Source organism: Sander vitreus, chromosome 1 (assembly GCF_031162955.1).
Source record: "Sander vitreus isolate 19-12246 chromosome 1, sanVit1, whole genome shotgun sequence".
Lineage (NCBI taxonomy): Eukaryota > Metazoa > Chordata > Actinopteri > Perciformes > Percidae > Sander > Sander vitreus.
In genome coordinates this window covers 13,183,688-13,205,213 of record NC_135855.1, presented here as the reverse complement: position 1 = coordinate 13,205,213, position 21,526 = coordinate 13,183,688, and the positions used below count along the sequence as shown (strand labels likewise).

At 39.3% G+C, this 21,526-nt stretch overlaps 1 protein-coding gene across 2 annotated transcripts; it reads left to right on the top strand.

Annotated features, from left to right (window-relative positions):
- Positions 1-18: 18 nt before the first annotated feature.
- Positions 19-21,270, top strand: bbs4 (Bardet-Biedl syndrome 4). Of its 2 annotated transcripts, XM_078270204.1 has the most exons (16): positions 19-681; positions 2,015-2,057; positions 9,284-9,363; positions 10,901-10,964; positions 11,206-11,317; positions 12,449-12,521; positions 13,660-13,713; positions 13,803-13,930; positions 15,165-15,219; positions 15,361-15,429; positions 15,639-15,791; positions 17,184-17,355; positions 17,631-17,700; positions 17,817-17,961; positions 18,051-18,255; positions 20,023-21,270. In XM_078270204.1, the coding sequence occupies exons 1-16, from the start codon at positions 622-624 to the stop codon at positions 20,175-20,177; spliced, it is 1,638 nt and encodes a 545-aa protein (XP_078126330.1). In that variant the 5' UTR covers positions 19-621; the 3' UTR covers positions 20,178-21,270. The 2 variants fall into 2 exon arrangements, with proteins under 2 accessions (XP_078126330.1, XP_078126405.1); XM_078270279.1 differs by lacking the exon at positions 19-681 and having other exon boundaries at positions 2,034-2,057; positions 9,284-9,358.
- Positions 21,271-21,526: the final 256 nt, after the last annotated feature.

Sequence of the window (21,526 nt, the reverse complement as noted above, 5' to 3'; positions counted from 1 at the left end):
ATGTTCCCTGTGAGTCAGCTACCCTCGTTCTGTTGTTGAAGCAAAGTTTTCATTATTCTCAATCGTGTTCCTAATGGACAAATCTGTTCACTGTGCAGAGGTACAAAACAGTTGACTCCATAATCAGTATGAAGAAATTGGGGACTTAATTGCTGTACGTTTTAAAAATTTAAGCAGGAAGTATCAAATGCAGCTGTGTGGTGTACAGGTGTGTGAATGTAAGCTGGGAAGATCTGGAGAGGAGCAACAGTTTCTGATGATATTGCATGATATATTACAGTAGTTGTGGATTAAAAAAAAATCTACTGTATGTCCTGATATAAATGGCAGGCAATATATGGAATAGGAAACTGTCTTTCAATCTAAATATATATTTAATATATATAGATTTTTCTTATTTTACTTTTAAAGTACATTTTACTGATTATACTTGCATATGTTTTACCTAATTAAGTAACGTTTTCAATGCAAGTATTTGCAGTGTACTAGTAGTACTGAATACTTCCTCCGCAACTGATAACTGGCCCTTATTTTGCCCTTGCCATTTTATTGGTGGAGGTTGTAAAGTAGTAAAATCAGTCGACATTCATAAATCCAACCAGCTACTCCACTGGTGTATCCATGGCAACAGCTTCTAGTGTTGCTCATCCCAAGATGGCGGACGAGGAGAAAGCCACGGCGGTGAGTGCAAAACCAAAGCTAGTTATCGTTTTCTTGGGTAAACACAAACGTTTCGCTGTTTTGAGTGATAGTGTGACACTCCCTGAGTAAACGCAACGTTATGTTTTTGAGTATATCCTTTACATTAACGCTCGTTATTTGAATGTTAGCTAGCTAGCTAGCTGCCTGGCTTAGCGATTCTTAGTCGGAGCTAAATTGATTAACTGTAACGTTAACTTGCCTCGCGTTCCGTCTTTAGCTTTAATCTCACTCATCCAGGGGCAAGCTAGCTACAACCTGAGAGCTAACAGCTAATATAGCTGCAGTAAGGTGACAACAACAGCAATGCGTAGGTAACATTACAGTGCAAATCTACATTGTTGACCATCGTTAGCCCACGCTTTATACTGTAACTTAGGTTTAGGTAAAATAACTGAGGCTGACTTTACCACAAATAGAATAATCGTTGTGTTATGGCTATACCGTCTAGCGTTTAGGATGTGATGACATAAAAGGTAATGTTAATACTCAAAACGTCAGTGGCGAAGCAATCCACAAGTGAGTCAAATATAGAGGGAAAAATGATGTGAAGCAAAACACTGGGATTGAGCATGCGTGCATCTAACGTTACCTGCACTCACGGAAGCTGCATGTAATGTCAACTAGTTAATGGTTCTCTTAATACATCCATGATGGTTCTGTTAATGTAATAACCGGTAGTCGGTAGTCACCAGTGGTGGAATAAGTACATTCACTTGAATACAATTTTGACATACTTGTACTTTACTTGAGTATTCCCATTCTGTTATTTTCTACTTTTACTTTTCTACATTTCAGAGTGAAATGTACTTTTTACTCCACTACATTATTTATTTGAAACTTGGTCAGTTGTTACTTTTTACATTTAAAAACACACAGTACTTATATGAAATGATGCCGTATTATACTACTACCACCTACTACTATCTACCCCAGTAGTATTCAAAGTATCTGAAATGTGCTCAACATTGGCCAACTACAACATAAAAATGCTTTTCTGTGTATTTATTAGTGATAAAAACAGAAAACTATAATCTATTAGTATGCAACTGTAATTAAAATTTTGCTCAACATATGGCGGTATATTCACAGTTTCATAACATCCAATTAAGAAAGTCATTTTTTTCCTATTCTGTACAATTGAATATGAAAACACCTTTTCAGGACAGTTTTGACCTGTATTTCCACACAGCAAGAACACAGAGAAAAAATATAAAAAAAACTTGATAGATGATGTCCAGTGTATTTTTTTCTATGTAATGTATGGATCATATGCTGTTACTTGTTTGTTTTTGTTGTATTTCATATATTTCAGCTCCCAGTTGCTACTGAAGCTAAGAAACGTCGGGCACCTAAAGGTACTGCAAGACATTTGACACTTGCAAGTCATCTTGCAAAATGATTTTCAAACAACACAACTTTTCCGACACCCATTGTTTTGATTTCTGACAATGTGTCTGTAACTGGTAAAGGGTAATAATCGAATGAGTTTGGAACCAGTCATCCTGCAGAGGTCACCCTCACCCTTCTATCTACCGTCCCTAAAAGGAACAAGCTGTTTATACAGTATGCTGTTAAGCCATGTTCCAGACATTTCTCTGTGTGGAAAATGTTTGTTGTTCATATATTATATGAGGATATTTCGTCATCGTAATTATGGCTTAATGTCCCGTTAAGCGAGTTAAGCTGTTGTTCATGATTAAGCTTTTTTGTTTTGTTTTACAATGTTTTTAATTATCAGCGGCACTGCCGAGAATGCAAGTCCTATGGGTGCAATTAAGTACATGCCATGGTATCGTTTTGTGTGGTATGGTATTGTATTTCCATGCAGTGATCTTTTACATAGCATGCAAGCCCTTGTGTCAAAACCCTAAGTGCATTAATGTAAGGTAAGATGACTTGAGTAATCAGGTAATACAGAAAGTAAAGATTGGATTTTAATTGGTTAATGTAACATTTCACATTTACAGCAACAGGGCAATTCAAAGTGCTTTACATGAAAACAGATTAAAAACAGATAAAATACAAGAAAAAAAGTTACAGTGCAGTATAAGAAATTAAACATTCAAGAGCAGTTAAAACAGTTAAATATATAAAAGCAGATAAAATAGGAATTTCTCTTTATATGCTTATATAGATTGTTATACAGTGTCAACAATGCAGCTTCAGTATAAGAAATGAACAGTTATTTAAAGAAAGGCAACATCAAAAAGATAGGTCTTCAGCCTTGATTTAAAAGAACTGAGAGTTGCAGCAGACCTGTAGTTTTCTGGGAGTTTGTTCCAGATATGTGGAGCATAAAAACTAAACTCTGCTTCCCCCTGTTTAGTTCTGACTCTGGGGACAATAAGCAGACTTGTCCCAGATGACCTGAGAGGTCTGGGTGGTTCATAGTGTAGTAGCAGATCAGAAATGTATTTTGGCCCTAAACCGTTTAGTGATTTATAAACCAGCAAAAGTATTTTGAAATCAATTCTTTGAGGCACTGGAAGCCAGTGTAGAGACTTCAGAACTGGAGTGACGTGATCCACTCTCTTGGTCTTAGTGAGGACTCGAGCAGCAGCGTTCTGAATCAGCTGCAGCTGTCTGATTGATTTTTTTAGGGAGACCTGTAAAGACACCGTTACAGTAGTCAAGTCTACTGAAGATAAAAGCATGGACAAGTTTTTCCAAATCCTGCTGAGACATAAGTCCTTTAACCCTTGATATATTTTTAAGGTGGTAATAGGCTGACTTTGTAATTGTCTTAATGTGGCTGTTAAAATTCGTGGTATCGGATCGGTGCATAAACTCCAGTACTTCCCGATACCGATACCAGCGTTTTAGGCAGTATCGGAACATCTCTAGTCGAAAACCCGACTGGAAGTCATCAAAACTGTCGTTTAGTGACAAGAAGAGGTTGAGTTGTTGAGAAAAAGTTTTTTCAATGATTTTACTTAAAAATGGAAGGTTTGATATCGGCCTATAGTTGCTCATTAGTGACGTGTCTAGATTGTTCTTTTTTAAGAGTGGCTTAATGACTGCAGTTTTCAGGGCCTGTGGGAAAATACCTGAGAGAAGAGACGTGTTTACAATCTGTAGAAGATCTGTAGCCAAACAATACGAAACTTTTTTGAAAAGGCCCGTTGGTAGAATATCAAGGCAGCAGGAGGAGGTTTTCAGATGTTGTATAATGTCCTCCAGGTTTTTACGGTTAATCATATGAAATTGGGTCATATTGGAATTTGTTTTGCCTGGACACTGTGACAACACATACCCTGTACTCGATATGGAAGCACTGATTTTGTCTAATTTTCTGAATTTTGTCTTTAAAGAAGGTGGCAAAATCATTGCAGACCTTGGTGGATAAAAGTTCAGATGCTACTGGTACTGGAGGGTTTGTTAACCTATAGACAGTAGCAAACAAAGCACGTGAGTTATTATTGTTTTTGGCAATAATGTCTGAGAAGAAGGACCACCTTGCATTCCTCAGTTCCAAATTATAAATGTGAAGTCTCTCTTTATAGGTGTTGTAGTGGACCTGGAGATTAGTTTTTCACCACCTGCGTTCTGCTTTTCGACACTTTTTTCTGTTCTTACCAGTATAACATTTCTCCATGGAGATCTTTTCTTACCAGAGACAGCTTTGACCTTAGTGGGAGCAATGGCATCAATAACATTTGTAATTTTACAATTGAAATTGTCTACAAGCTCAGTGACTGAGACCCCTGAGGGGGTGAGTGTGGATGAGAAAAGCTGAATTAATGTTTCACTGGTGTTGTCAGTGATATACCGTTTTCTTATTAACTTTGTTTGGACACTTTTGTGCACAGAGATAGTGCCATTAAAGAAAACACAGGAATGATCAGAGAGAGCAGCATCAGTCACCACAACCTTGGAAATGTTCAAACCCTTCGAGATAATCAAGTCCAGAGTGTGCCCCCTGTTGTGTGTGGGCTCCGTCACATGCTGAGTCAGTCCATAGTTCTCAAAAATACAACACAGTTCTTTGGTCCCTCTATCCTGGGGGTTGTCAACATGAACGTTGAAATCACCAGCAATAACTACACAGTCAAAGTCAATACAGATTATAGACAGCAGTTCACTAAAGTCGTCAAAGAAGGATGCACAGTATTTAGGTGGCCTGTAGATAATTAGAAATATAGGTCGAGACGGGGACCTTAGCTGAAGAGCCGCATATTCAAAAGAAGCAAAGTTTCCATAAGATATTTGAGTACATTGGAACGAGTCATTAAACAAAATGGCGACTCCACCTCCTTTCTTATTCGCTCTATTCTCACTCATAAAATTGAAGTTAGGGGGAGCTGACTCTATAAGAACAGCATCACTGTTATTATGGTCTAACCAGGTTTCAGTTAAACACATAAGGTCAAGATTGTGCTTAATAATAAAATCATTGATTAAAAATGATTTACCCGCCAAAGACCTGACGTTTAGTAAGGCTAATGTTAGTGTGTTAAAATAATTATCTGTCTCGTTTTTTTTGGGACAGGCTGTGGCTGACGAGGAATGGATGCTAAATTTGCTAAGTTGGCAGTTAAGTGCTTCTTTTTTCTTACTTAGCGGATTCACCATTCTTTTTCTATTACCTATCACAACATTGATTGGCGAAGAATTGAATACACAGGGCCCAGGCTTGTCCTGGAAAGAGTCATGAGTGCCACTAGGCATGCAGCCTGGGCCCAGCACATATCAGTTAAAGCTTGTTTCATTTTGTACACAAGCATACTTATCAGTCTGGTGAGAAGGAGTTCGCTGCTGTCCTTGAGGGGGCAGAGGTGCCTGGCGTTTTACTTTCAGCGGTCCAGTCAAAACAGGGTCAGTTTGATGCTGGGGGCGAATGATGGGAGAAGGTAGTGGGGCAAACTTGATTCCAGCATCTACCAGCTGCTCCATCCGGTCAGTGAATCCCAACATGTGGCAGGGGGAAACAGGGGAAAAGGCGGATGGGGAGAGCGATGGATCCTCAAAGGCGTCGGTGTTGGTAAGGGGGTTTGAGGAGTGTTGGATGGGTGAAAAGGGGGGTTGAGATTTCTCGTCTCCATTCTGTGGTCCTCCACGGTCAAATCTTTGCTCAGGTGGGGGCTGTGGTGGATCACTGCCACACTTTGTTGTGTTTTCCTCTTGTTTTGTTTGTGTTGATTCATCTTGTCTCGTGTCCTTGGCCGAGGTAGTAGATGTGTAGTGTAGAAAGTAAAGTAGGCTAGAGGTGAACAGCTTTACTCCTGGCTTGTTAAGAAAAAGTCCATCTGCTTTAAAAAGATGTCTGCGGTCCCAGAAAATGTTGAGAGTGGACGGTACATGCAGTTGAAAGCCGTCACTGTTCAGTGCCAACAGTCTGCTGAATCTCTCAGCTCCTCTTCTGACTGGCGGTAGAGGGCCACTGATAAACATCTCTGAGTTTAGGGAGCTAACTGTGTTCAGCAGATTCATAAAGTCACGATTCAGCACTTCAGACTCTTGCTTTACAACATCATGTGACCCTATATGCAGTATAATGTTCTTCACAGTTGGGTGTGCTGCCACGATTCCGGGATTCTTTGGGCCAAGTCAGACACCATGTCTTTGGGAAAACAGAGTATTTTGGTGTTTTTACTGCTTTTTATGTCTTTTACAGCAGAGTCACCCACAATCAGAGTTTGGTGCCCAGTCGTTGGCTTTCCCTGTAGCTTTTTACTTTTTGAATTGCTCTCAGTCCTTACCCTGCTGTGTGACGATGAGACGCAATCCAGGTCATGTCCAGGGTCCTGCAGCAGAGGAGCAAATCTGTTCTCCACCTGCACACTCAGTTGTTGGGGAGGCATTTTGTTGCTAATTCTCCCTTTTGCAGCTGTCCACAGCTGTGTCCTACTGAGTACAGGGGTTGAAGAGGCGCTCTGCCTGGATGATAATGCAGGCCAGCCGGTCATATCACAAATCTCAGGGCGCTGTGCCGTGCCCGTTAGTCGTCCTCCCATTTCCCAGGAAAATGATTTACTCTTAGGCTTTGCACCAAAAGAGTTCCAGGGAGGACTACCACTTGTTGATTTATTACCCATTGGTGCTAGTTAGCCGCGTGTTGGCATGCTTTTGTCCATTGTTTTGGGTCAATTGTAAAGTGGTGTCATTTCCACATGATCCGTTCACTTCCATGTTTACTTCTAACTGGTACATTTTGGTTTCCAGAACTGCAATCTTCTGAAGGAGTTTGTAGTAGTCCTCCATAGACAAGGGAGGCATCTTGCTGCTAATTAGCTTTAGCTACAGTCACTTTAGGACAGGCTTGAGCTATTGGTAGGCCACGCTCACGCAGGAAAATCTTGAAATATGGCAATAGCCTACTATGTCTACAAAAAATGTATAGCCCAGTGATTTATAAGTATCCAAGAGCCGCTGCTCATAGTTTCTCACAGAGGAAAAGCAAGATTATCAGCAGAAATATGCAAGCAGAGGCACTGTAAGAAGCAGGAAGAAGTTCTAAGTCAAAAACAGTAAAAGTTTTAATTCTGCTTATAGCTATAATACTTTATTATAAAAATGAAATATAAAGCTGTAAAAACATATGCCAAACATGCACATCTAAGGACAGAGGGTGTGGTATGCTGTGCAGATTGTAAAGCCCCTTGAGGCAAATTTGTGATTTGTGATATTGGGCTATAGAAATAAAATTGCTAATAATAGAAAAAAAATAAAAAGCCAATATATCTCAGTTTAAGTGTCTCCATAAGCTACTGATTTCATACACTTCTTCTGTAATTACCATCATGAAATGCAATCAGGGTTATATAATGACAATAACAACAAATACATTATATTCTTTTATTACATTTTGTGCAATGCAGTTACTACATTGTTAGCTGGTAAGACTGAGGAGGTGTTGCAAAAATATGAGCATGCCCACTAGTAAGTCCTAAGATCAGTTTCTTTTAAATCGCTAAATAAATTGCCAATGGCATAAGGTCATTTCACCTGTTCCAGTTTTGTAGAATCAAGCGTTAGTGAAGCAATCTATTTGTCTTTTCTCTCCCTCGGAAGAATTAGTGTTGGCAGCTGAATATGAGACTAAATTACTTTTTGAAGTTTTAGTGGTGAAACTTCCCCAGAAAATATTCATCATATTTTTCATTACATTCTCCCCATGTGTCTTTTGATCTCAGCATGCCTCTCCTCTGCTCTTATCCCCTTTTAACAGATGGTTGAAGCACATGGAAGCCAAATCTGTCTTAGCATTAGCCAGATCAAATTTAACAATGAGAAAATTCCTCTGTTTGGGAAGACGTTTTTCACAGGACTATATTTAGGAGACCTCATGCTGTGCTCTTCTTCTTAGCTCCTTTCGACCCTTCTTTCATACCGTAGTTACAGGAATACATGTCACACATGTATCCCATTTCTCCTCCACCAAATGTGCCCCGCTTTGTGTATGTGGACACTGTAGTGCCACAGGGCCCCATCTGAAACCCAGAGACAAGAATATTATTGCTGTCTCAGCAGGAAGAAAGCGGATTAGGTTGCTACAAATAGGGCCATTTCCGAATCTTGACGGGGCAAAAGTGTGAAACCCATGCAGTTTCACCCTCAGCGATGAAGAGGATTCCTCTGAAGTTGTTGGAAGAGGCTCCAGTTCGAGCGGCAAATCAACAGAGCACTGCTTGAAGCGCTGACAGATAAAAACAGAAGGGCGCTTTAGTGTAATTCACACTGTATTCCTGCACAGGCAGTTCATTAATGATATCCCCCGATGTCAGTGGCAGACTCAAAGCCAAGCAATTCATTCCACATTGCCTTGAATCCTTTTTTTAGCCTCAGAGGAAGGTAGTTGGTAAAAGATAACAGGATTACCAGAATCAAACTCGCTCAAATTGGAATTATGTTCTCCTTGTGAAATGAAATCTTGTACTCCACTGGGAAGAAGACTTGGAGCATTGTGGTTGGGTTCTTGAGGTTACCTAACCCCCCTCTAAAGCTGGCTTTTGTATCGTGCTGCTCACTCCTCCAGCTTCCCTCTTTCAGTCTGTCTCTATACCCTCTCTGTTCTGTCACAAGCACCTGGCTTGCGAGATACATTGTTGCCCTGGCAACGGGCAGAATATCTCAACCTGCCAACACACTAAGAGAGAGACAAAAAAAAAGCAGTGTTTGTAACGTAAAAAACTTGCGTACAAGGTGACATTTACAGCGTGGCTGGTGAATTGATTATAGTTTAGCCCAGGGATTTTGGTTGAAGTGTTAACATCTATGTTACTGTCAGATCAAAGACTTGCAAGTGACTGCAGAGGGAGGGAGCTTTCAAGATTATGTGTTTAATTTATACGGCCTTTTTTTAATTTGGCAGTTGAAAATAGTCGAAATAGATAAAACTCGCTTGTTTGTAAATAAAATGATTTACAGTGTGTTTGGTGAATTGACTTAAATGTAGCCTGTGGATTTAGGTTGAAGTGTTACATCTCTGTTAACTGTCAGATCAGCGACTAATGACTGCAAAAGGAGGGAGCCAACCGAATTAACCATTCAGCTATCAACTAAATAAGACATTATCGAAACTGTAATGAGCTTAAAAGCTTCCCTGATTTTTCTTCTCATTTGATTATATTCTTATTTCCAGCTCCAGAGCTTCCCATTGTGGAGAGGAGAAACTGGCTAATCCACCAGCACTATATCCGTAAAGACTATGATACATGTAAGGTAAAGTACATTTCTATGGTTTAGTCTGTTATTGACCCATGTCTGTGTTCGGTGTTGGTCTGATTGACCTTTTAAAGTAATGATGAGGATAATGAATGCCTGGCATGTACAGGGTTCTGTACTTTATTATAGGCTAATTCACTGCATTGACCTGTGTATTCCCACATGAAACCGGTAGGTACTTAGCAAAGTCTCTGAATAGATACCTGTACTACCTCCTTCTCACTTTCTCCTAATAACAGAAACACTCCTCACTCTCGGGGCCTTATTTTAATTGCGCCAGCGCAGTGACGAGCCATAGTTGTAGGTTTTGGGCACACAGACTGTGTGGCCGTCACTAAGCACACCTGCTATTTTGGTCCATGTATGTGCAGCAGCACAAAGTGTAAAGCTGGGTGAGGTTGAATATACAGTAGATCAGAGGGTGTGGTGATTAGTAAATTTGCTCTCAGCCAGTCACATCACTGGTCTCATTGCTGTGAAACAGCTGAGCCAAGCACATAAAAGCACAATCACTACAATAGCTCAACAAATGGGAAATCATGTTGTACACAGCACCACAAATCTCCAGCCAGAGGCAGTTGGTGTGTTGGCTCTTTTTTTCAAGTCAATTAGTAAAATTATGATAGAGACTAATAATAATAATAAAAAATGTGGTGAAGTAGTTTATATGATTGCATCAATTCAAAACTATTTCAGTTTAAATTCTACTGTATTTTATGTTGCAAGTTTTTACATCAGATCTTAAAATGTGACAGAACAGCATTTTGCTTCGTACACAACACTTTCCTTTTAAAGTTGGAAAGGAGGCTGTGATGCACAGGATTAATGAGCCTCGATAATCCAATGCCACACTATTTAATTATACTGGACCTGTCTGATGTTTGTGGAGGTGTATGGGGTTACTTTGTAGCAGTTTGGTGTCATTTGCACGTTATTTAATGAAGGTAAACGCGGTGGACAGTCGTGTGTAATGGCACCTCTGGCGAGGCACTTTTCTTATCAGATGCCGCAAATGTATCAACATATCTGTCCTGCTGCAGAGATTAAAAGAACTGAAGGAGGTTTACATACCATGTAAAGCAACTGCATGTAGACAACAGATACTGTAAGAATCACTCATAATTTATAGATAAACGTAGACTGATTTACTAGCATTCCTGCTTTCACCACATTGATGCCGATTTAAACACATCTACTTGCTGTTTAATGTTGACTTAAAATATAATATTTACATTTACGCCTCTCCTCCCACCTGTGCACTGGGCACCACAATACCACACAGCTGGGCAAAGCAAATTTCAAGGTCAGGAAAATACCAAGCTGTCATTGCGAAACATGCAGATACAAATGTACAAAGTTAGTCTGGTTTGGGATTTGCAAGTTTAGAAACTGAATCACTTTGGGGTTCGTTTTCAGCAGGGCCAGAAACATTTGTTGTTTCAAGCATAGTAGCAATTGTTTTAGCAGTATCCCTACTCACGCAATAACGTCCACCTCAGTTGTAGAAATTGTCTCCCGTTCTGTGTCCATGTAGGCGATCATCAAAGAACAACTGCAGGAGACTAATGGGATGTGTGAATATGCCATATATGTTCAAGGTGAGCTGTATTTTTAATAGTAACTCTTCCCTCTCACAAATGAAACATGTACGATGTTAATTAAGAGCTGCATCCAATGAAGGCTCTTTGGTTGTCAACGGGAAAAAGCTCCCCAGTACATTATTTAGTTCCCCAAAATCAGGTCTTTAGACTCCATGCTGTGCCTTTTGATTTTTAATGTGTTTTTACTTCCTCATGTAGATGAATATGCTCTCTCTTTGTGTTCTATTTTTTGCCACAGCACTTATCATGCGTCTTGAGGGCAAGATTCAACAGTCCCTGGAGCTGTTTCAGAGCTGTGCCATCCTTAATCCCAGCAGCGCTGACAATCTCAAGCAAGTGGCCAGATCACTGTGAGTCTCCTGCCCTCAAGCCTGGGGTGCATCTAAGGCTGAAACGATTGCTCGAGTAATTCGATTACTAAAAATCCTCGATGCAAAATGATTTGCCTCGAAGCTTAGTTTAATTAATGTTACCAACGTTGTATCCAGTGTTGGCAACTCTTTTCCAATGAAAGTAGCTAGCACCAGCTCCAAAAGTCGCTAGATGATGTCATACGCTCATTTGCATATTTGTGATGTCATTACGCACTCATTTGCATAAAGCTTAGTGGTTGTGTCAGTAAGGTAGGTAGATAAAAAGAAATAGAACTCTTTAGCCAAATAATCACAAATTCAATACAGCAATTTAAGTATTGCTTAGGTACCCTATCTTTGAAGTAAATAAAATAAATTCTAGAAAGGGAGGGAAAAAGACTAGAAAAGTCGCCAGATTTGTCGCTAGTCGCAACGATCTACTAGCATAAGTGTAACAGAGCTGTGTAGCATTGTAATCAAATATATAAATGAAAATAGGGTGAGCATAACTAATATTTACATATCGGCCTACATACAGATCAGTCTCAGGTTGAAACTTGTAGTTCTGAAAGTTAAGTTGCACAACTTAAGGTCATGTTTATGTATGTTTAATGTATGCCTTAGTTTGAGGCTGTTGTTGCATTTCAGAAAATGTTTTCTTTAAAAACAATGTAATATGGCACTTAAATGCACTTAATATGTTTAGTTTTTGAGAGATGATATTGTAAGCAATGTAGGCAATAACAATTTAGCTTTTTCCGAAAATTAAACCAAACTATTGTATAGTATTGCTCTTCAATAAAACAAAAGTATTTCTTATCTGATTAATTGATGGAATAATCGGTAGAACACTTGATTACTAAAATAATCAATAGCTGCAGCCCTAGGTGCATCAACACCCCTTCATTAGCTAAAAACACTGACATAGTAGAGAAATATACATCAACACCAGCCCAACTGCTATCCACTTATGGCCAGAACATTTATTAATACTGTAGGGAAAAGTTAATCCACCCCCAGTGACTATTCTTCACTGTTGCAGCATTCATTGTAAGTATAGCTATTCAGCATGCAGTGATTAAGATTGATACATTTCACATATGGATTATTGTTTTGTTTTTTCTGTAGGTTTCTCCTGGGAAAGCATAAAGCAGCTATTGAATTCTATAATGAAGCTGCAAGGCTCAATGAGAAAGACTGGGTAAAGGAAAAGAACCACTTTAGTACTCTGTTTCTGTTTTGTCTTAAAGGAACACGGCGACTTATTGAGACTTTAGCTTATTCACCGTATCCCCCAGAGTTAGATAAGTCCGTACATACCCTTCTCGTCTCCGTGCGTGTCGTAACTCTGTCTGACGCACCCACCGCTAGCCTAGCTTAGCACAGATCCTGGAGGTAACCGGCTCCATCTAGCCTACTGCTCCCAATAAGTGACAAAATAACGCCAACATTTTCCTATTTACATGTTGTGATTTGTATAGTCACAGTGTGTACAAATAACAAGGTCACATGAGACACAGACATCTTCTAACCGTATACATACTGGGAACTATATTCTCAGAAGGCGAAGCACTGCTACTTCTGCTACTTGGGCGGAGTGATTTGCTCGCAGCACCTGAGAAGCCCCGTGGTGAGGAGCAGAGAGTTACAACGGTGCCTTTCAGGTGTTGGGCTAATATAAAGTATACAGTAAATCTTATAAGCTAAGATTTACTGTGCCTTCCACATGTATGTTTGATGTTAAAACATGATATATGAATATGTAAATGCTTAGTATTGTAGGGCACCATAAAAAGGTATGTATAAAGGCTTTAGGCCACCTTACATGTTAGGCCCAGTTTATTATGCAACTTAATTTTATACAATATATGTAGTAGGGGGTCCCTGTTCGTCTCTCTTTCAGGTTAGGGGTCCTTGGCCTACAAAACGTTGAAGACCCCTGATTTAGAATGTTAAAATGCCCAGACTGGGAAAAAACGTGGTTGTACCTCCAAACTGTTGCAGGGCTGTTTCACTATGAATCCCTTAAACATTGTATTAAACTGGCCAGGCAGGGCCATTAACCACTCACACTAGTATGTTTTGGAAACGGTGCCCTCTAGTACTACTTTGAGTAATACAGAATTTGTATTCCACAGCGCTGTTGCCTTAAATAACTTTTATTTATTTTTTTACTTTTCATTTATTTGGAAATTTCAATTCGCTCAGCCTTTTTTTTTTTCAAGATTTCTCACATATACATGCAAGTGTATAGTGAAATGTTGTTGTCTTTATCCAGCTCTGTTGAATTAAGCATGCACCAACGCCCCATGTATAATTTTCTAATTTACTCACCCCAGGAGATCAGTCATAATCTGGGGTTGTGCTATTTCTTCATCAAAGACTTCAAAAATGTGAGTATGCTGATTTTACCGACACTGTAAAGGACAAATTGTTCTCAATCCCTGGCGATTTGATCATCTTGATTTTCTGTCTCTGTCAGGCTGAAGAGCATCTAAACATAGCTCTCCAGATAAATAAACACGACAAGACTTTCATGATGCTTGGAAAGGTTCATTTGCTGGCTGGAGACACTGACACGGCCATCGAAGTGTATAAGAGGGCAGTGGAGTAAGTAAACTTCAAATGTGGACAATGTTTAAAAGCACTGAGAAGACATTTAAAGGTACAGTAGGTAAGACTTATAAAAGTAACTTTCTGTCATATTTGCTGAAACTGACCCTATGTTCCAGTAGAACTACATGAAGCAGGTCATTAAAAAAAAATCTGGCTCCTCTGGTACCACCTACAGCCTGTAGTGTGATTTCAAAAACCCACCGCTCCCTGTTCAGATGCACCAATCAGGATCAGGGGGGGGGTGTCTAACTGCGTGTCAATCACTGCTCATGCACACACATTCATTCTCCCTTGTGAGGGGAGGGGCGCAGGAGACCTTTTTGGGCTTTAGCAGAAAGGGGGGACGGACTGAGAAGTTGTCGATGTTCAAATTTTTTGGCTAAGTCCTGGATCTTTGCAATCCTACCCTACAGCACCTTTAAAATAATCATTCTAGGTATATGGTATTAAGGACTGCCACTATGGTTCTGTATCTGTTTTTAAATATTCTAGACATACATATACAGCACTCCATTCTAAGTGTTACATTTCAGGAATTGTTTACCTAGACAAAGTTCTTTTATCCAACCGAGATACTTTACACAGCCTCAGCATGACAGTTTTCTTCATAACATTGTCTCAAGACACTAAAAGACGTAAGAGCCATAAAACATGTTGTTTAATAAGAAGTTGGTTACTTCCAAGGGAGTTCCCTCTTTATTTAAGTCTTTTGGAGCTCATTTCTATACGTGGGCCTCCTTCAATCTTACACAAAGCTCCAGTTTTGACACAATTTTAACCCCAGGCCCTTTTCAGTTCAGTATAAATTCTGTTCATTTCCACTTCTATTCACATGTTGAATATTCAAACATTAGGCTGTGGCATAAATAAGGAAATGACATCAGTGTCTATAATAGAGCTCATTATGGCTATCTCCTGTTGGGGATAAATGAATTAATCAAGTGCCCCGATACTGCAGTTGCTTTTAATAAGACGTACCGCTGTGAATCTTTTTTTTTTTTTAATGCAGATCTGTCTCTTCTCTACCATTTTTATTTTTTTCTTCAAACCATATCCCCCACAGGTCATAATTAACACTCCACAATTATGCAGAATCAAACCCTGATTGAATCAGCAGATTCGCTGAATATCAACTATGTTTGCTTTAGAATAAGTGCGGGCATTAAATGTAATTTCAGACATCGATAAAGTGACATTTTTTATTCTACTTGTCTCCTTCTCAATTCAGATTCTCTCCAGAGAATACTGAACTCCTGACTACTCTTGGCCTGCTGTTTTTACAGGTAGGAAGATTTTGTTTTAAAAATCTTTTCTGTGTAATTATGTGTAAACAAGCAACAAGCACTACAAGAGTGACATTTACTGTAGGTGTCAAACATTTAAAAAAGAGATGTATGCTTTTTTTTTGTGTGTGTTTTTGCCAGCTTGGGAAATACCAAAAAGCATTTGAGCACCTTGGAAATGCCCTCACTTTTGACCCCAACAACTATAAGGTATGTGGGTATTTGAACACACATTATGCTTTAGTATAAACATAGTTTGCGACTGAGTTACCTGAGGACAGTGCTTTAAACTTCTTTTAAAGCACAAAAAAAAAAGAAAGTCATTCTCTGTCACATAGTACGGTCCATCTTTCATTATGTGCAATTTCAAAGGGTACTTCTTTCTCTACTATCTCGTCAATCACTGTTTTTATTCCCAGGCCATCCTGGCTGCAGGCAGCATGATGCAGACCCATGGTGACTTTGATGTGGCCATGAACAAGTACCGAGTTGCAGCATGTGCTGTGCCTGAGAGCCCCCCTCTCTGGAACAACATCGGCATGTGTTTCTTTGGAAAAAAGAAATATGTAGCTGTAAGTAAATACTGTTAATTGGTTCATTTGTCCAGTTTTGAAATCGATGTATTACTCCAAACAAAAGAAGCAAGAAACTGTCTAAAATTTCTTTTCTTTTTTTTTTTCTTTTTTTATTTCATTATTATTATTTTGTGTCTGTAGGACATTCACCATTAGTTTCACATTTTGAAAGTAAATACCATCAGTAATGGAGAGTAGTTCAGCATATTTATTGTTTTACCCCACTACATTTCAGAGGGAAATATTGTACTTTTTTTGCACTACATTTATTTGACAGCTGCAGTTACTATTCAGATTAAGTTTTACATAAAAAAACATAAAATACATCGTATTGTTATATATTAAAACACAATTTTTTGGCTTGTGACATCTTGTAAAAAATCGCTCATGTTTTGTTATTGTTTCTTCTTTCCTCTCACATTAACCATCTAGATACTCCTCAAATTTATCTTGTGACACTTTAGCACTGGACTTAACTACCTAACTGTAGATAAAATAGTAAAGAACTAGCTTCACATAGTCCTCATAAATCGACCAGAGTTTAAAATGCCAACACAAAGGAAGCCCAAGGCAACGGATAACCGGCCTAAATGAGTGAAATCCGGTAGATTTTCCGTTGGCAACGGAGCAATCCCGGCAGAGGAACGTCAAGGATATAGACTATTTTTACACCAACCACAGACTGGGCCTTTTTGTGATAGCATTTTACACTGCATTGTTGTTAATTGGCTTTAAATGTATTCTTGCTAAAAAAAAATCTATGTCTGCTATGCCGGAAACAGCTTGCATTGAGTTCAATTGCTCACATCAACTAACAGACCACTTACCCTTAAATTACTGTATTTAGTTTTTTCTCAATTTGGGAGCCAACAAGATGAGATCATATTAATAAATGTATACATTGCTACTCCATAAGTTCCTGAACTATTATAAATCCACCGTTGTACAGAATCTATAATTTCGTAGGTTCTTCTTGCATCATATTTTATTAAACATATTATAGATTAACACACGTTATAATGCTCGCCTAGCTACTAGCGTCGCAGGCACTCATACTCTGCTTCTGACTGGCTAGTAGTCCTTACCTAGCTACTGCGCATGTGTGACTCCCAACAAAGATGGAACAGAAGTGCGATGCCTCACTCTGTAGCTAAAACAGAGAGCTCAACACACAGGGTGAAAAGAGGAGCTGCAGCAATGTGCAGTACAACAAAAATATGGTGTTTTCTGAAAATTAAACCACATACACCTCTAATATAACCTCTAAATACAATTATGAACCTGAAAATGAGCATAATATGAGCACTTTAAGATACCAATTTTTGTTTTGTTTGTTAACAGTTCTGTCAGCTGTTTGACTTCTCTCTCCTAACTTCATCCCTCCCCCAGGCCATCAGCTGCCTGAAACGGGCCCACTACATGTCTCCCTTTGACTGGAAAGTGTTGTACAACCTGGGTCTGGTACACCTGACCATGCAGCAGTATGCCTCTGCCTTCCACTTCCTCAGCGCAGCCATCAACCTGAAACCACGTATGGGGGAACTCTACATGTTGCTGGCAGGTACTGTGCTGAGACAGAGAAATAATTTATAATCCTGATCGTGTCTTTAGAGAGAGAGTAAATTGATGATTTGTGGCAAAAAAAAATAATTGCAACAATTACTGGGTATTTAGCAGATTACTGTACTGCATTTATTTAATAATTTACCAAAGGAAATATACTATACCCTTCTAGACAACAAACTGAACATGCTGAATTTGCCTTGCTGAACAGTCATCTGCTCCTGCGTTTGACAGTATTTCAGTTCAAGTTTAAACCTGTCTCATTCTTAACAGTGGCTCTGACCAACTTGGAGGATGTAGAGAATGCCACCAGAGCGTATGAACAAGCTGTGACAATTGACGAGTGAGTCTGTCTTACGCCTTCTACCTTGACCTAAATGTACTGTGCGTCTGAATTTGAGTCTGTAGTTGAATCCTTTTAATATTTATTTTTCCTCCTTGGTGATCAATTATCTACAGTTCCAACCCTCTGGTCAACCTGAACTTTGCCATCTTCCTCTATAATCATGGTGATAAGAAGGCAACTCTGGATCAGTATCAGGAGATGGAGAGGAAAGTCAACCTACTTCGAGACAGCGGTAGCAACGTTGAATTTGATCCAGAGGTACTTTAGATCCTGTTGATTTCTCAAAGTCAGCTGTAGAAGCCATTTCTTACAGTATTTGTAATTGTTTGCCTACTCGTCACTAACAGCTAATGGACATGGCTCAAAAGATGGGAGCTGCCCTGCAGGTGACAGAGGGTCTGGTGTGGACTAAACCAGTCAAGGACTCCAAATCAAAACCAAACTCTGCAGCAGCCACCAAAGCCCCCGGTGCTCCCCTTGGTACTAACCAAGCTCTGGGCCAAGCCATGTCTTCTGCTGCGAGCTACAATAAGAACCTCCAGCTACAAACAGGTAAAAGTGACCGGTGTGGGTTGTAGAAAGTGTCAGTTAATATTCTGTCACCTCGGTGTAGCTTCTGGTTGGACGTCTCGATATGTGAAAGAGCCACTCTTGTTGAGTGTCAGAGTCGCGGTAAAGCTTGAAATGAGGTCCAGCTTTGAGACAGGAGACCACACAAGGCTGAGTATCTATCTTAAGTTTGTTCTGAGCACAAACTGAAAATGGGGTGAGCACATACAAAATATTTTTCATTAGAAAAGTCCAGTGTTACACCCTCAGTGCAGGTGATGACATATTTCACAGCCTCTCTCTCTCTCTCTCTCTCTCTCTCTCCCCCATTAAACCAAAGCGCAATTTTTCATTTTAAAAATATCTCTTCCCTCTGAGATTCTTGCCTGCACTACTGTAGCAGATTGGATATATGGGAAAAATAGAAGCTAACCTCTAGCCAGTATATATTCTTGGCAACAAAAGAGAGACAGCCGTGTGGAAATTCAAGTCTACTCTGAAATGATTGTCGCAGCTTACAGCTCTCATATGTAAGTGGACTCAGAGAGCTTTTCTTCCACGAGAGCCTGTGTTTTCTCTCACTTTTCCTTTTAGCTGTTAACAAATAACATCAGAACAATGTGTCCATGTTCAGTGACATTTTACATATAATTACACAGCTCTGACAATCTATTTGCTTTCTAACGCTCAACACTATACAACTAGTTAATATAATTTAAAGTGGAAGGTTGTATAACTGTTTTTGCTGATGTCAGTATCTTTATTGCTGTTCTGTAACAGCTAGTCCGTAAATTAATTTAGCTGTAGGTCAGGCAGGGACCTACTGTATCTTGGTGGTTATTAAGATTTACAACTTTACAACTTACCCCTGAACTTGGTTTGGGTTTGTGAAGATATCTGTCACAAAGTGCATTGTGGGTTAAAGGTATTTGTGCAGATGAAAACAACATAAATCTTTCAAAAGGTAAGCCTCCCTACGTCTCACCCATGTGTGTTACAGAGAGGGGGGGGGGGAGTATTATGTAATCGTTTAGTCATTGGGCGAATTTTGTTGGTGCTGTTAGAGCATCAGACTGGTAGTCCGTAATGATTCACCACCTTTTACATGTGAGGGAATTGCACCATTTAAAGAAGCCAATCTAAATTGAAGTCTGTGGGATGTCACAACTGCAAAATCTAATTATATGCAGCATCTAACTTTTCAAAAAGTACAGTCACATACAACCTCTGCACAACAAAATGACCCTGCACTCAGCCTCAAAACATGAGGGTGGTGGTGTCATGGTTTCGATGTGGGTAATAAATAAATATTCGACAGAGAGCATTGTGACGCTACGGTTTGTAGTCTATAAGTGCAGTATGACCAAATATTAATTCATTATTACATTACATGTCATTTAGCTGACACTTTTATCCGAAGCGACTTACAGTTAATACAGTTATTACAGTAATAAATTATATACAGTATATATCAGAGGTAGCACGCCTCTGGAGCAACTAGGGGGTTAAGTGTCTTGCTCAGGGACACATTGGTTGATGTATCGCAGTGGGAATCGAACCCAGAACCCCCACATGTGTCATATCCACTCCGCGCCATCACCACCCCAGCATCAGTAACCAGAATCAGGTTCTGTACTGCTGGATTTGATATAGAAACGTCCATGGAAGTCGTGGGGAAAGCAATACCACAAGCTAATCACGTTTAAAGTTCCTGAATAATGCTGCAGATATTAATGTTAATGGATCAACTCTTATTTTTGTTATTTTCAGGAGTTTCCAAGGGCCCCTCCATGCCCCTTGAGCCAGAAGCTGATGTGGAGAATGCCCCCAGCCCGCCCACTGACCCTCCAGGCTCCCCAGAACCGGTTGAGTCAGAAACCCCCAAACCCAGAACCTCCAAGAGGAAATCTAAGGTGGAGGAATGAGTTAGTTTAATAGTTACAATCTTACGTGACATCTTTGTCATTAGGTCACTCTCATGTTATGGAGGCAAATTAAGGTTCTCAAACATCAGCTAAGCTATTTGTGGTTTTCTAGCTTATTGTAGTTAGACATGAAGCCTTGAGTTATAGGCTTCTCGTTTAGTCACATGCTGCACAAACATTTTATGTGCTGCACAAAAATTAGTTTTTCACTGAAAAAGGACAACGGCAATGTGCACTTTTGTCATGCCATTTATTTCAGGAATATTAAATGTCACTGCATCACGTATCACTTTTTAAACCAAAGTTTATTGTAAAGCTGTGTAGATGTGGCAGCTTTGGTGCACATCAAAACCCATTCCAATGGATGTTGCAGTTTAAGAAAGTCTCTATTTGACAACATGGTAATATGGGCATTTTGGCAGTTACAAGTGTTAATATTTGGATGAGCTCAGCAATAAGGTTAAATAAGAATTGTCCTTGTATTGACATTTCCAGGCAAGGTGTCAGCCCTAAAATATAAACATGAAGGAATTGCTGCGACAATCACTGCTAAAATCTGAGGACAGAAAAAGATGTTTATGAATAGTTACAGGATATTGCTTGTTTGTATGATAGGGCTCTTTTTGAGGGTTAGGTGTAAATAGTGATACAGACTTTTATATGTGGATAAATGTTATGTTTATAGAGAGTAATGTATTTAATATTAAATAAGAGACTTTAAAGAAAATAGCCGTCTCGCTGCCTTTATAAAGTCCAGTTTGTACGTTATTCTATGCTGTGTTTCCTAATGTTAAGGTCATTTAGTTCAGCAGACACCACCAACAGGGGACAGTATTGTTTAAGAGCTTTCAAAGTCAATGGATTATCGAACACACAATGCATGTTCTGAACATAAGAACAATAACTTACACACAGACACATTAATCTGTCCACCTAAACTGATGTTGAAACTGTCAACATCTTGGACGAGGGCTTCCAGTGGAATAACTGCTTCTTAAATGTAATATAGTTATGTATTGATATTGTTTGTGTGTGGCGTCCCATATATGTGGATTGTAGAAATGAGGTACTCATTAAACCCAATATTCTTTCAGTCCTGGTAATCATCCATTAATGGTTGTGGGGGAAAAAAATGTATGAACAAGGAATAAAGTGTTCTGGTTTAAGATAGTACCTCATACATTATCTGTACTGGAGGTCACATACAAACTACAATTATTTATGTGTATCAATTACAATAGGGATGGGGCAATTTGTACATATTAACCAAAATATTTATGAAAAATGTCCCCTGACATCTCAGATGAGTCTCTGAGTCTCAATACACAGGAATATGTTTATTTTTGTGT